This window comes from Rutilus rutilus, assembly GCF_951802725.1.
Source record: "Rutilus rutilus genome assembly, chromosome: 21".
NCBI lineage: Eukaryota > Metazoa > Chordata > Actinopteri > Cypriniformes > Leuciscidae > Rutilus > Rutilus rutilus.
The window spans coordinates 26,458,576-26,473,452 of NC_140226.1; the positions used below are offsets into that span (position 1 = coordinate 26,458,576).

At 36.8% G+C, this 14,877-nt stretch overlaps 3 protein-coding genes across 4 annotated transcripts in view; 1 reads left to right on the forward strand and 2 right to left on the reverse strand.

Annotated features, from left to right (window-relative positions):
• rnf144aa (ring finger protein 144aa) overlaps nucleotides 1-2,511 on the reverse strand; it is a 41,117-nt gene extending 38,606 nt beyond the window's left edge. Inside the window, exon 1 of one of the 2 annotated variants that reach the window (XM_084394353.1) lies at nucleotides 2,369-2,511. The gene's annotated coding sequence lies outside the window, so the exon portion shown is untranslated. The remainder of the gene's footprint in view (nucleotides 1-2,368) is intronic. The other variant, XM_084394354.1, reaches the window with a different exon arrangement.
• A 1,139-nt stretch (nucleotides 2,512-3,650) lies between these two features.
• Nucleotides 3,651-8,038, reverse strand: rsad2 (radical S-adenosyl methionine domain containing 2). Its single transcript, XM_084392686.1, has 6 exons — nucleotides 7,635-8,038; nucleotides 7,034-7,195; nucleotides 5,484-5,713; nucleotides 5,241-5,390; nucleotides 4,936-4,968; nucleotides 3,651-4,574 (listed from the first exon to the last, which is right to left on the reverse strand). Exons 1-6 carry the CDS (start codon nucleotides 7,933-7,935, stop codon nucleotides 4,410-4,412), a joined length of 1,041 nt encoding a protein of 346 aa, XP_084248812.1. The 5' UTR covers nucleotides 7,936-8,038; the 3' UTR covers nucleotides 3,651-4,409.
• A 664-nt stretch (nucleotides 8,039-8,702) lies between these two features.
• Nucleotides 8,703-13,793, forward strand: cmpk2 (cytidine monophosphate (UMP-CMP) kinase 2, mitochondrial). The gene is made up of 5 exons (XM_084392896.1): nucleotides 8,703-9,411; nucleotides 10,255-10,369; nucleotides 10,541-10,742; nucleotides 11,853-12,086; nucleotides 13,017-13,793. Exons 1-5 carry the CDS (start codon nucleotides 8,833-8,835, stop codon nucleotides 13,135-13,137), a joined length of 1,251 nt encoding a protein of 416 aa, XP_084249022.1. The 5' UTR covers nucleotides 8,703-8,832; the 3' UTR covers nucleotides 13,138-13,793.
• The last annotated feature ends 1,084 nt before the right edge of the window (nucleotides 13,794-14,877 follow it).

The window sequence follows — 14,877 nt, forward strand, 5'->3', positions numbered from 1 at the left end:
GCAACACACTTATCTAATCTCTGTTCTACTTTTTTCAGGTGAAACTGCATAACCGTATATCTAATACAGTGCACAGATCATATGTTACTGTTTATAGTGCACATATAGTGGATAAGTGCATATAATTGTTCTTCAGTCAAGGCTAAAATGCAGAAGTGGGCTTGATGTCAGATGGAGGACAAAGAGTTTGATACTAATGCTTTAAATGTACTGGCAAGCTTAAAAGTCAATTCCAACCCTAGATAACACTAATCAGATAAAGACTCTCCCATAATGTAAACAGACCGCCGTTATCTCATTTAAGATAATATTTGAAAGAAAGAAAAAAATTTCCATGCAAAATTACACAGGTAACATTTCTCAAAACTCTACTTGTCAAAGATAAATACATGTCTCCCTCATAGTAAGTAACCCATCTAAATGATGACTTTAAGCCAGTAAAGTAATGAATGCTGGGTGATGAGTAAATACCAGAGGGACTGCACTACCAAATGTAAAACTGGTTTAGCAACATGTGGTGTTGTCAAACCTTTGCAGCCATTAGTTACTTGAGAGGACCAATGGGAGCAAAGAGTTTTTTTTCCTGGACACTGGCTGGAAGTATTTTGATAAACCCTCTTTCCTAAAAATGCAGTCTAGCTTGACCACAAAAAAAAAGTATGGTGTATGATCCTACCAAATGAATTCTCTAAGTAAAAGACACTTAAATTATCATGTTCCTTAATGGATACTGATATTTGAAATTTATTTATTTGCAATTTCAGTTAGTTATGGCATCTACTTGTAGGCCAACACAGAGGGTTTTGGATTTGGACTACATGTTTCCATTGAAATGGAATATTGCATAAAACACTTGCGAATAAAAAATATCTACAATAAAAATGGAAGTTGCTTCAATCGGGGAAGCCATTGGGGATCTTTTTTCCTACATCATAAATGACTTGCACCTCAGAGCACGTAGACGAAAACCAATAAACTCTGTCATGCATTCAGATGCCTGGTATTTAGTAAATGCAGTCGTGAGACACTTCTGGGAGGTCATTAAACCAAATCATGTTGATGACAGACCTGGGCTGAGGCATTTCAGAATGATCAAACCAACATTTGAGATGCTATGCAATTAAACTGGGTTAGTCTAGTTATCCAATCACATCCACTGTTGAGGCAAAGTCACGGGAGTTTTTTGTTGCACATCAAGGGATTTATGCGCATGTCTTCTTATCGAATAAAAAATAAATACATTTCGCCTCAATTGAGCGGATAGAAAAAGCATGCACATTTTTAGAATTGATGTGCATTGTGCATCTTGGTGCATAAAAAATGTGTAGCCTAAACGAAAACAATTTTTATACAAACAATAAATTATACATTTAATTTGGTGGGGCTGAGAAACTGATACTAGAAATTACTTTTGATGACAAACATTTATATGATTAATCATTGGTTTGTTTTAAAAAGTATAACCTCATCCTTGTCTCCTGCCTTCTTGCAATATTACAAACAACGTTCAAACCAAATGTACCTTCCACAAAACATTTACTTGAGATGTCAACAGATGCATTGAGAAGATCCTGGTACTTTGGATCACACATTCAGTTTTCCCGACCCAGGGAGGACCTTATTCCTTTATACTGCACAATCCCAAAAAAGCATGGAAAATCCCTATATCTCAAAGCTACTTACTGTCTTTCCAGGGAGTATTCAAGGGTTTATGTCAAAACTTAACAATCTACACAATCCTGATCCTCTAGACCCCTGCAGAGCACCAGCACCTAAACTGGAGCACATCAACTCCTCAAACACCCGAATGGGTCATTTCATATGAACATTAGCATCATCTGACTGGACTGGCCAAAGGTCCCATGATCCCAAAACAGAGTGTGCTGCCCTGCCTACCTAGGCAGCTTTTTTAAGCATTACAGCAGCATTTTTGGACATCACGATGCCCAAAAATGCTGTCTAGGTAGGCAGCACACCAGGTTTTAAAAGCCAGCCCATCTTAATGTGACAGTATGTAACCTATGAACATACAATAAAAGTAAACAGCCATCTTAGACATCAGTCGGGTGAACAAATCTAGCCTATATAAGAGCTGCACATCCAAGAAGAAAGTGGAGTTTCGCCGTTTAGCCAAATGTAGGCTAGATCGTTTAAGCATTTCCAAAAATGAAAAAAAATTCAACCGGAATTTTGATATATTGACTGCTGACATAGACATTTGGCTTTAAACGAAAGAACGGTGCACAAATCCTATAGCATTAATGAAAGTCAATAGTGTCGTGTACAGCGAATGCTGTGGATAAGCAAACATTCTAGTTTAAGACGGACACGTTCATCATAGCTATCTGTAATTGCACGAGCGTTTTACCTTATGTCTTCATGTAGTTTTGCAGGCAGATATAAGAATCAGCTGATCCGTCGGACGCGTTGTGAAGACGCCATTAGTCCTAGCACTGTTCTGTACAGACAGCGAGTCTGTACGTCTATATATTTGTAATGGGTCTCTGAAGCGAAGGCGCAGCACTAGCGCCCTCTATTGGACCGTGCAATATGGGAAAACATTATTTATTTATTTTTTTCTGGCGAAGTTGAGGTAACATTATCTTACATGTAACATGAGGTGTCAACCTGAAGTTTATTCTGATTTTATTAACCATCTTTCGAAATGTGTATGCTTTTATACCGATTTATTTTTATCTGAAAGTATGACATATTTCAAACTAAGTGAGAGTAGGCTATACTGCAACAAAATGTGACAGATCCATTGCCAATACTTATCAAAGACCTGTTTTCTTTTCTTTCTTTTCTTCTTTTTTTGTTATATTTTGTTAGTTGGGCATTATGAAAGTCTAACGGGTGAAATATTACATATGGATTCATTTGGGCAACATAGTAGGACATTTATGATGATGGGGACATTGAAGAGCTTGAAGAGATCAAGAAATTCAAGTTAGCAAAATCAGTACATTTAAAGGGATAGTTCACTTTGAAATAAAATTTTGGTATGTTTTAGCTTACCTCAAGGGCATCCAAGATGTAGGTGTCTTTTTTTCCGCAGTAGTTTCAATTTTGATATTTTTAGGTCAAACCGTTCTTGTCTGTCAAATGATCTGACGGCGCGGGCGGGTATAGATATATACATAGATGTCGCCTTGGCTACGGTTTCGTTCCAATGAACTGCAGTAGCGAAGGCGACATCTATGTATATATCTATACCCGTCCGCACCGTCAGATCATTTGGACGTGTGCTGTGTTCAAGAGATAACAACGATATAAATACTGTTCGTTTTCTCACACAAACCGCTCGTTTCGTGTCTTAGGCCATCAATGTGTACTTACGATGGGGAATTGTTTAATTTGGACGATGGGGAATTGTTTTAATTTGGACTCTGTGCTTGTGTTTTGAGACAGTGACCATCGACCTGCATTATATGACTGACAGACAAGAACGGTTTGACCTAAAAATATCAAAATTGAAACTACTGCGGAAAAAAAGACACCTACATCTTGGATGCCCTTGAGGTAAGCTAAAACATATCAAAAATTAATTTCAAAGTGAACTATCCCTTTAAAAGGTGCTTTGTATGAAGGCCTATTCATCTTAAAAGATGACTCTTTGAGCAGTTTGAACAATTACATGAGATCAGATGTAACAAGTTGTCAAAAATGTTTATTTACAAAATAAAATAATACAATAAAATACAATATTAAGTTACAACTTCACTGTAAAATGAAAAAATAATCGAGGTATCATTTAGATTTCTATAGATTTCTTTTATCAGGGTGCCTCAGTGAACTTCTCTAAGTGCTTTAAAGCTTTTCCATTATAATGGGGTGGGGTTACAGGAGGGTATATCACTGATAGTCTTTTGAGTTCTTGCAAGAACTAGAAAACTCGCCTTATAGAAAAGGAGCTTAAAGGATTCCAACATTGTGATCTGAGGAGCCTCAAACTGTGGCTTAAGTAAATTGCCAGTTCAACTGGATGACAATTAAAGCATCTAAGGTGCATTAAGTCTTAATTGTAACTCAAAGTGTCTTCATGCAGAGTGCACATAATTAAACTATAGGTAAATCATTTATAATTTTCCTACAGGATTACATAAAAACAATTACTTCCACTAAGAAAGTCAATGTAAAGAAAAACACAGCAAAGTAAGAGTTAAAAACATACCTTGGGTAATGCAAATTCTCAAGCATAATTCAAATAAAAAATTGATCAACAAATAATATAAGTATTTCAGTGCAGTAGAATCTCCTTAAATTTTTTTTTTTGGAATATACAGACATAGGCACCAATGTATCAAATCAGCTTATATATGGGGTTGTAACTATGCTGTATAATTTTTTTTTGTTTAGCATCAGCTTTCAATGTAAACACAGAGTAAAAAAAGCAATACTGAGAAAGGTCACCACTCCAGTTTCATATCTTCCTTGCTCCACACATATTTCCCCCCTCTTATGAGGAACATCTTCTCATCAAAACCACTGAACTTGATGGCCTCTTCAACACCAATATCCAGAATGGACTTTGACGGATCTTTCCTTCCCTCTCGGCAATCCAAGAAGCGCATCTGCGGAATCAGATATGGAGAATTAAAAATCTATTTATGATGATTGCTCTCTCTGATGATGTAGCGTAGACAGCATGATTATTAATAGAGATCAGAGATTATCCAAGGGGGAGAAGTCATTTGAAGTCTGGAATGAGGCACATTACTGCAGGCCTTATTAGATTCCTATCCATAATCCCTTCGCTACTGATATGATAACTTTTAATGTCATTTAAAGGAATCACTGACACTGTAATAATAGTGTAATCTAATATACAAAAAATCCTTTTGACTCTAATGACAACATAATCAAATATTTATTTTTAAAATCCTTTGCGCAATAATGAGAAGAAAACTGAGGAGAAAATATGACACCACTTACATATTCATCAAGAATCAGGTAAGAGTCTCTCATCTGTAAAAGGGAAATAGATGAGAAAATAAACAATTCGCATCAAGTTAACAGTATGCTTTATATTCAAATCCCTGGCTTCCATCTCTGAACAGAGCTATTTTATTTAAATTCAAAACTCATTTACCTCTTAAAAGCTTCGGTAATGAATTGAAACTGAGAGTTTATTGCTGTATTACCCATAATTTGAAGCCACTTTATCTAGCAAATTGTAAGCTATTTTGAAACAGTGATCTGAATTGAGCCAAAGTATGCGCTCTGTGTTTCGAAATTACCTTTTGATTAGACTCTGGAACCAGACACTCGACGCTCTGATGGCGGTCCAGGAAGTCTTGGAATTGCTGTTCACTAATGACAAATTTCTCTGCCTCGCGGAGGCTGTTCTCCCCTGCGTTTTCCCCATCAATTAGCAGACACTGGAAGACCTGAGTGAACATTGCAATACACATATTCAGCAGCCTGGTTATGATGATAAAGGAATGGAACATGGAAGTCTGTGGTAAAAGAAGTAACTGTACCTTCCAGCGCACTGGGTTCAGAGCAGTGATCTGCTCTGTCATATCTTCGTCCACGTTGTAGGTGTTGATAACCGAGTTGATTTTGAAAGCCACCTTGTAGTCCCGGCACCAGGAACAAACTTTATGTAGATTGTCCAAATGGCTCTTCTTGCCCTGACCTCGACCAATGACTTTATTGGTGTCTTCGTTAAAACTGTCGCAAGATACTGCAAGAATGTCCAAGTAGTCACCTGTAGAATACAGATGCAAATTAAATTGACCAATTTAGGAGCTGACAGTGCTGTACTTTAACTCAAGATGCACAGCAGAAATGCTTTTTTTATTCTAAAGCATGTTTATAAAAGCTAAGGCCTAATCCTGGCTTAATCTAAGCCCTGTCTGTGAAACTGGGCCTATATGTGTAGGGGAAGTATTTTTCTGGCTAATTTTGTCACCATATGCAAATACATTTGATAATTTTAAGTAACATTTAAATACATGCTTAAAAATAACCACCTATTTAATCACTTTTAGCATTCCATAATTAAGTATTTTATAATAAACTTTTACACTTTATTTTATTATCACTATCACTTTATCAGTATTACAGTTACATTTAAGTACTGAGTAATAATAAATAACTACATGTACTTATAGGGTTAGGATTAGGATGAGGGTTTGGTTTAGGGTTAATTGCATGTAATTATGCATAATTTATAGTTATTACTACAGTAATTACATGTAACATATGTAACAATGACACTGTAAAATAAAGTGTTACCAATTTTTTTAGCAAATATACTGTTCAAATGAAAGTGAAATATTATTTCAGTTTAAAATAACTGTTTTCTCCTTTAATATATTTAAAATAAATGTTGTTTATGTGATTCTGTGATTCAGATTCTGTCTTTAGTGTCAGTGATCCTTTAGAAATCATTCTAATATGCTGATTTGGTGCTAAATAAACATTTCTTATTATTATTATCAATGTTGAAAACAGATGTGCTTTTGTCACATTATAAATGTATTTACTGTCACATTTGATCAATTCAATGCATCCTTACTGAATAAAAACCCTTTACTCACACCAAACTTTTGTATGCGGTGTATCTTAGAGCTACAATTTTAGGTTGGGCATATTTCACAACAATGGTTTCCCCATTCTTTTTATACAGACAGTGTCAGGAATTCTTATGTGCATGAATTAAAAATAAAGATCAATTGTTTGATCAAATCTCATTACACACAATGAACGAATTGGAACAGACAAAAGAAATGCAGAATGCAGTGCATTGTGACAAACAGGTGTTCATGAAAGTGCTGTGGTGGATTTTGTTGCTAGTGTACAAAAAAGATGTATATTATAGGCTACTTAATATGAATATTCTTAATATCCAATTCTTAAGTGGAGCTTAATAATTAACCTATAAGTAGGCTATGTATTTATATTGTGTAGAGCTGTATGTAAATCAACATTGAGATTGTTATTACCGTGGAAAATGTGTAACGTTCACCCTAAAGTGCTTTAAAATGATCTTTGCTGACCTCTGGTGGTCAGGAATGATTCTCACCGTATTTCTGAAACCAGGATTCTTTGATCAGACTGCCATTACTAACAATGCTGACGCTCGGAAGCTGCAGCTCCTGTTTGCAGTATCGCACCAACTCTCCCAGAAAAGAGCCTCTCTCGTGAAGAAAGGGCTCTCCACCCGAAAAGTTGACTTTTTCCATTCCTAAAACATACAAACCAAGGTTAAGAATAAAAAAGAAAAAGAAAAGAGTCTAGTCATCATTAAAGTTAAAAGTTAAAAATATATATAATTTACATTTATATTGAATTATTAATTATGACAATTATAATGAAAACAAATTAATATAAAAAAATAATAATATAAATGTAAGTTAATAGCTAGGGTACATTATTAATGTCGCATGTCATGATCTCACGTGATGACAGGTTGCCCCGCCCTCGTGCCATTAATCACGTCATTAGAAAAACATGGGGAAGTTATTTTGATTAAATATTATAAGGGCACATGACTTTTATTATTATTATTTTTTATTTAGCCTATTTTAAAATAATGATTTGCCCGGATAAATCATTTGTAATAAATTCTGCAATATTCCATAAAACAATCTTAATTTGAATTGCATGGTGACATGTTAGATTACCTGATTCTTTCAGAAGTCGTAACCCTCGCTTTGCCTCTTCAATAGGCAAGACGAACGAGGTCTTCGCAGTGTGGAAGCAAAATCCACATTTGTAATTGCACTGTCGGGTAAAATGGTAGTTTACACTGCTTGGAGTGGTCAGCTGTGCACTGGATCCCTCTTTCTGCTCTTTGGTGCGAGTCTTCGGACGACTGATCATCCCAAGAGTTTGCACTAGTGTGCCTGAAACCATCATCAAAATCCATCTCAACAGGGCTGAAAATAAGCTGTGGACGTTCTTGAAACACAACTGAATCAACATTCTTGCAAACTTGGTTTGATGTCACTATGGTGAAGGTGTGCAGACTGATACTCAGAGAGCTCACACACCTCCCTTTTATAGGACATTCTCAAGTTCCTGTTGTGATCGGTTTCTGTTCTTGCTTGGGGGGACTGAAAAACGAAAGATAAATAGCCTATCAGCTGAGACAGACATAGGCGCGCCTACGTTTCATTTTCCTTAAGAGTCACATGGCTTTTGTAAATAGCCTATCTCTTTATACAACCACGGGAAATTAAGATGCAGCAACATATTATTCTTTTATTTTATAGGAATATACTTCTTGTCCTATCCTTAAGGACACTAATCCAACAAAAATAACATTCATTAGTTTAATATGGTCACACGTTCAATTTTCACTAACTATATTAACTACGACTTTTGCCTCAATAAACTCCTAATTACTGCTTATTTATAGTTAGAGATGTAGAATATGGACATGCAGAATAAGGCATTAGTGCAACAGTAGCGTAGCCAGAAAAGAGACTCTGGGTGTGCCACATTTATTGTCAGATTATTACTGTGCAAAATTATAAACCATAACCATATAACCATGCCCCACATAACCATAAAACTATATAAAACCAAAGAGAATTGGACCCTAAACTAAATTACTATAGCAGGCTATAAATATTAATATAGCCTATAGCTCAACTGGATAAACCTGCTTAAAATCAGCCCAAGTTGACCGTAGTATATGCTTGACTGACTCAGCTAGGCTCGTTTCGCGACTCGTGAGTTACGTAAGTAGTGGACTGCTGACTATCCTTTCGTTTTCTGGTCTAGTTTCGTTTCTCTGTAAGCGCTAGCCGTAAAAATGCGATTCTTGAATTCTTCCTTAGCCTATATAGGCTACTGCAATATCTAACACCGTTCACAATGCTAAGGAGAGCAATGTTTCGCTGTGGAGAGCTGTGTTCGCGTGTATTTGCGGTGGAGTTTGATTTGCGCGCTGAACCTCTTTATTTCACACTGAGTTCAAGCCCACAGGTTCTCCATCATGATCATCAACGGCTCTTTGGAGATTGTGGGAAGCTCTTCTCGCTACATGTTCAAAGTGAGAACCGAATTGAGAGAGCGCAAACGCACGCTCAAATAAAACACAAGCTGTCTTCAACACTCTCGCGAGATTGCGATGTTTTTGAAGCGTCTTCGTTTATTCCGGACGACGAAAATAGCGTCGTTAAAGGCTTTTTTATACGAGACAAATCCACTACAACACTTTCAGAGGACTTATTAAACACATTGCGGCAGAGTAAAACAGCATGTGTGTTTTCATACAAGCGCGAGGGTCAGTACTGCTGGCAGGAGCTGTGGTCACCTGTCAGTCCAGTGAAGGAGTCAGTGAGACAGTACATCACACCTGCTACAGCAGCAGAGCATCACCCATCCACACTGAACATCAGGAACTCCGATGTCTTCTACAGTATGGATGAAGCCTATAAGGTTCTTCAGGAGGTACAGTAGGATTTTGAAACATTTTGGGACCAGATTGTACTTTAGGCTATAGGCTACACGTAATTATAACTTATAAGCTACTACTACTACTACTACTAGGCTACTACTAAGTAATAATAATTAATAATAATAATAATATATTAATATATATATATATATATATATATATATATATATATATATATAGCCTACACACACACACACACACACACACACACACACACACACACACACACACACACACACACACACACACACACACACACACACACATATTTATATATATATATATATAGTAGGTATGCAGCAAAGATGCATTAAATTAATCAGCAGCACAACAACTGTTTTTAGTTTCTCCAGCAGTAAATCAGCATATTAGAATTATTTCTAAAGGATCATGTGACACTGAAGACTGGGGTAATGGCTGCTGAAGCTTTGCCATCACAGGAAAACATTACATTTAAAAATGATTTTTTTTTTTTTTATAATATTTCACAATATAAATTATTACTTTCTACTGTGTTTTTGATCAAATAAATGTAGTATTGCATAGCATATAAAATACTTCTTTCAATAAATCAATCAAAATGAATCAATAAATATACCAACCCCAAACTTCTGAACAGTATGCTTATAAATGTATGCGTGTATACTGTACATATAAAAACGGCTGCAGTTATACCTGTCTAGATGATTTTACTTTGATGTTGAAATGAAAGTATACTTGATTACCAGATCTAAAGGAACAATGAACAATGGGTGATTATTTAACCAATGCAGTTCAGTACTCTAACCACAATGTAGCTTGGGGTAAAACATTGCATCCTCCTCTGCCCATCTCAGTGCACTGACATTATCCCGGAGTCAAAGGAAGTGTTGAAGCTCGTAGACGAACAGCTGGAGACAAGCAGTGGTGATGGATATCCTGTCATTGTGATCGAGGGACTGGATGCTACAGGTTAACAATGAGCCTTTGACAAATATTTTGTCCTGCTTATGAATACCAATCAGAAAGTAATATCATCTAAAAATTCATAGCTGTCAATATGATTCAAATCATGCTTAAACAAGTTTGCACTCTAAAATTTTGTTGACTCCTCTCCATACCTCTCCCTGATTCCCCCTATAGGTAAAACTACTCTCACAGAAGCCCTGCGGGAGTCTCTGAATGCCACTCTGCTGAGATCTCCTCCCCAGTGCCTGACTTCTTTCAGACAGCGCTTTGACTCAGAACCACCCCTCATCCGCAGGGCCTTTTACGCTCTGGGGAACTACATCACTGCAGCCCACATCGGAAAAGAGTCCTTAAGGGCTCCTGTCATAGTGGACAGGTAGAGATATGTGCGCCACAAATACACTCACACGATTCAGATGATGTTTGAGCAGCACTGGGATGTAGCAGATGTATGTTTGTATGTATGTAAAGCTGGATTTGTGGAAATTGAGGCTTGCTAAAACTTAAATGTTTATTTGAGGATATTTTAAATATATACCTATCAGGTAAAATCATTTATTTTTGTAATCATAACTGTATTTATCTGGCATAAAAAATGAGAATATCACACCATATTGAATTTTACATGGATGAAATCGAGGCTGTGAGGAATAGACGTGTAAACCTCACTCCCCTGGCCTCAAGAGGCGTGCTAGCGGTTAAAGCTAGCGGTTGCAGTCGTTAACGTCCTTGTTAGCACACCAGCCTCCGATGCCGATGAGCAGGGTTCAAATCCTGCACTGGGGTGCGTTTCCTAAAGCCAACTACACTCTCAGAAAAAAAGGTACATAAGCTGTCACTGGGACAGTACCCTTCAAAAGGGTACTAATATGTACACGTTTGGTACCAATATGTACCTTTGAGGGACTTAAATGCACTCTTTAGGTACAAAGGTGTACCTTTTGAAAAGGTACCGCCACAGTGACAGCTTTTGTACCTTTTTGTCTGAGAGTGTATGGTTGCAAGTTCCGTAGTTACCAATAGAGTTCAATGGAACTTGTGACCATAGTTGGCGATGCTTTTGGGAAATGCACCCTGGAGTGGGGAGAGTAGGACTGGTTAGATTTGGGGCCGTGATCGTGATGGGAGTGAGGTTTAGGGAGTGTAACGTAAGAGTCAGTAAGAGCTGTGCGTGCTTTAGTGTCCTTGTTAGCGTGCCCGCCTCCCACGCCGGATTGAATCCCGCTCGGAGCGGGTCAAGTAGGACCTGTTACATTTGGTGCCGTGACCCAGATGGGAGTGAGGTTTGGGGGGGTGAGTGTAACGTAGGCCAGTAAGAGCTGTGTGTGTGTAAACCTCACTCCCCTGGCCTCAAGAGGTGTGCTAGTGACTGAACCTGTTGTAAGGCTAAAAAAAATCCATGTATGCCCCAAGTTATTTCCTTTTCCCGGCACTGAAATAGATAACCTCTAAACAAAGGGTTTTTTTTTTTTTTGGTCTCCTTTAGGTATTGGCACAGCACAGCAGCGTATGCCATTGCCACAGCAGTCAGTGGGAGGGTTGAAAACCTCCCTAGGCTGGACTCAGAGCTCTACCAGTGGCCAGGAGACCTGCTTCAACCAAACCTGGTGCTGCTTCTCACTGTCAATCCAGAAGAAAGACTGAGAAGACTCAGAGACAGAGGACAGGACAAGACCGTTGAGGAGGCTGAGCTAGAACTCAATCAGCTCTTCCGACTTAAGTAAGGCAACTTGTTGAAGTCTTTTATTTTTTAAGATCACTTGCTTACTGTATGTAATAACCCTTAAAGTTTTCAGATGTTGTGCATCTCTATATTGGTTGTACTGATTATACTGTACTGTATATACTGTTATGTACTGAATATAAAGTAAACGTCAATTGCTTTTTCTTGGGCATCTCCAGGTAATAGTGCCATTTGTGAGAGAAAATGTGGCTTTTCTTAAATGAAGCATTTTACTTGTGAAAAAAGTTACAACTTAATATGAAACAACATTAATAATTCATAATAGAATTTCTCTTTAAAACATGTTTGTGCCAACCCCATTCAAAATGTTTTAGGGTTGAATATAATGGGTAAAGAAGACTTGATAAAGGAGACTTGATAAATACTTTTTTTTACCATGTGGTCAAATCATTTATATCACCCCCTCATGGTTTCAGAAACATCTAACCATTATTGTAATGTTGGATCATAACGGGCTTGAACAGAAAATGTCCTCTGGAAATGCATAAATCATTTTAGATAAAAAAATAAAATAAAATACACCGATACTGAAATATGACACTATAATTTCAATAATGGCAAAATAAATTGTATGCACTGCTGTTTAAAAGTTTGGGGTCAGTATTTATTTATTTATTTTTAAAGAAATTAATACTTTTATTTAGCAAGGATGTATTTAATGGATCAAAAGTAACAACAAAGACTTTTATTTTTCTATAAAAAAAAAAAAAAAAGTTTATTCATCAAAGAATCCTGAACAAATCTATTTATGGTTACCACACAAACATTATGGCTAAATTTCCTGAAAATGACCCCTATTGGTAGCCAAGTTTTTAAGATTTTCATCCAAACAATATCAAGTATATTCAGAAAGACTATAAGCAAAACAGCTTTGGTGCACTTATGACAAATTGCTCTTTTTTTCAGAGTGGAGGAAGCTTACAAGAGAATCCAGAATCCCGCCTGCATTATCGTGGATGCAAGCCCCTCTCCACAAGAAGTGCTGCAACAAGTGCAGCGTTTAATTAGGAACAAATGCCACTTGTAAACAACCGGCTCCCTACGAGGCAAGAAGCCCTGCAATGTCTCCGCAAACCACTAGATGGTAGTGCAGTGTTACGATTCCATCCTCACTCAACTAAACCCACTGTAAGAGCCCCAGTCAGCTGAGCCTGTTGATTGAAAGGGAGGCTGGTGGCTAACTGCCAGCATATATTTCAGGGCTCCTATCTGGACATGTCACAACATATTCCCCTTCCCACAGAGCTTTAGTGATGACACGAGAGGGAAAGTTATTGCGGGTGCCGTAGCTGGATGTCAGCTCTCATACGCAGGGTCACAGCGTCCACTTTCCTCACTCTGACTTATTCCCAGTGAAACACAGGAACTCAGCTAAAGAGGTTTGAGAATTCATCAATCACTTCAATTAGATTTAAACACAAGACCTCATTGTTGGTCAGCTCGGCATTCACTCCTATAGGAGATGGAATCAAGGGACCTTATGGAGGTATTAAAAGCAATAGATCTGGTCCAGGCAATTTAAACTTGCTTTGATTTGTTACTGTTGCTTTTGGACTCAGACTCTGATCATTAATTAAGAGTGATATGCTAGGACAAAAACGTACATGTATAACTCAGTTTTTAAGTTCCAGTTTGTTTATTGTACTGAAATAATCAGCTAAGAATAAATTTTAATATAATGCACATCTTTGTTTTTTGTTTTTAAAGAAAGTTCACCTAAAAATTTAAATTCTGTCCAAAAAAAAAAAAAAAAAAAAGACAAAACAAGGATTTAAATTTTTTTAATTAATTGATTTTGGTGATTGCTCTGAAATCTCATAAATTGTTTGTAAACACATTGTGCCAAGTTTTGACAGAGATTGAGATTAAATATCACCAAAAAAGACACACACACACACACACACACACACACACACACACACACACACATACACACACACACACACACACACACACACACACACACACACACACACACACACACATCATAAAAGTAGTCCATGCTATATTCCAAGCCAAACAATATATTTGTGTGAACAGACTGATTTATTAAGACTATTATTTTCTTTTTCTTTTTTAATAATTGTTTTAGCTATTTAATCTCAATCTCTGTCAAAACTTGGCACAATCTGTTTACAAATAATTTATGAGATTTCAGAGCAATCACCAAAAAAGACACAAAAAACACCATACAAGTAATCCATGCTATATTCCAAGCCAAACAGTATATTTGTGTGAACAGACTGATTTATCATTACTGTTATCTTACTTTTACTTTTTAATTAATTGATTTTTTTTTAACTATTACATTTTAATCACTATCAAAACTTGGCACAATGCGTTTACACACAATTTATGAGATTTCAGAGCAATCACCAAAACCCCCCCAAAACACCATAAAAGTAGTCCATCTATATTCCAAGTCAAACAATATTTTTGTCAACAAACTGATTTATTATTATTTCTTTCTTTTTTCCAACTGAAAATATTCTACCATAGCTATTAAATCTCAATCTCTGTCAAAATGTGGCCCGATGCATTTACAAACCATTTTGGAATCTTAACACAAGCACCAATGAGATTTCGAGCTATGGCAGTGGGACGGGGAACATTATTAGTGCAAAAACTTAAATTTGATAATGACCGAACGAGTTTTCATTTTTGCATCAAATAATATTTTAATTATACATTTGATCTTCAATAATCCACATTTAGCACACACACACACACACGCCTTAAGTGCCACGGCATGCATGCAGGCGCCCAC

Coding starts and splice junctions, on each gene's coding strand:
- rsad2 (XM_084392686.1), bottom strand. CDS start 7,935: ATGTTGATTCAGTTGTGTTTCAAGAACGTCCACAGCTTATTTTCAGCC. Junction 5,714..7,033: donor ATCCTGGTTTCAGAAATACG/GTGAGAATCATT, acceptor TGTATTCTACAG/GTGACTACTTGGACATTCTT. Junction 4,575..4,935: donor ACCTGATTCTTGATGAATAT/GTAAGTGGTGTC, acceptor CTGATTCCGCAG/ATGCGCTTCTTGGATTGCCG.
- cmpk2 (XM_084392896.1), top strand. CDS start 8,833: ATGCTAAGGAGAGCAATGTTTCGCTGTGGAGAGCTGTGTTCGCGTGTA. Junction 10,370..10,540: donor CGAGGGACTGGATGCTACAG/GTTAACAATGAG, acceptor TTCCCCCTATAG/GTAAAACTACTCTCACAGAA. Junction 12,087..13,016: donor AATCAGCTCTTCCGACTTAA/GTAAGGCAACTT, acceptor TCTTTTTTTCAG/AGTGGAGGAAGCTTACAAGA.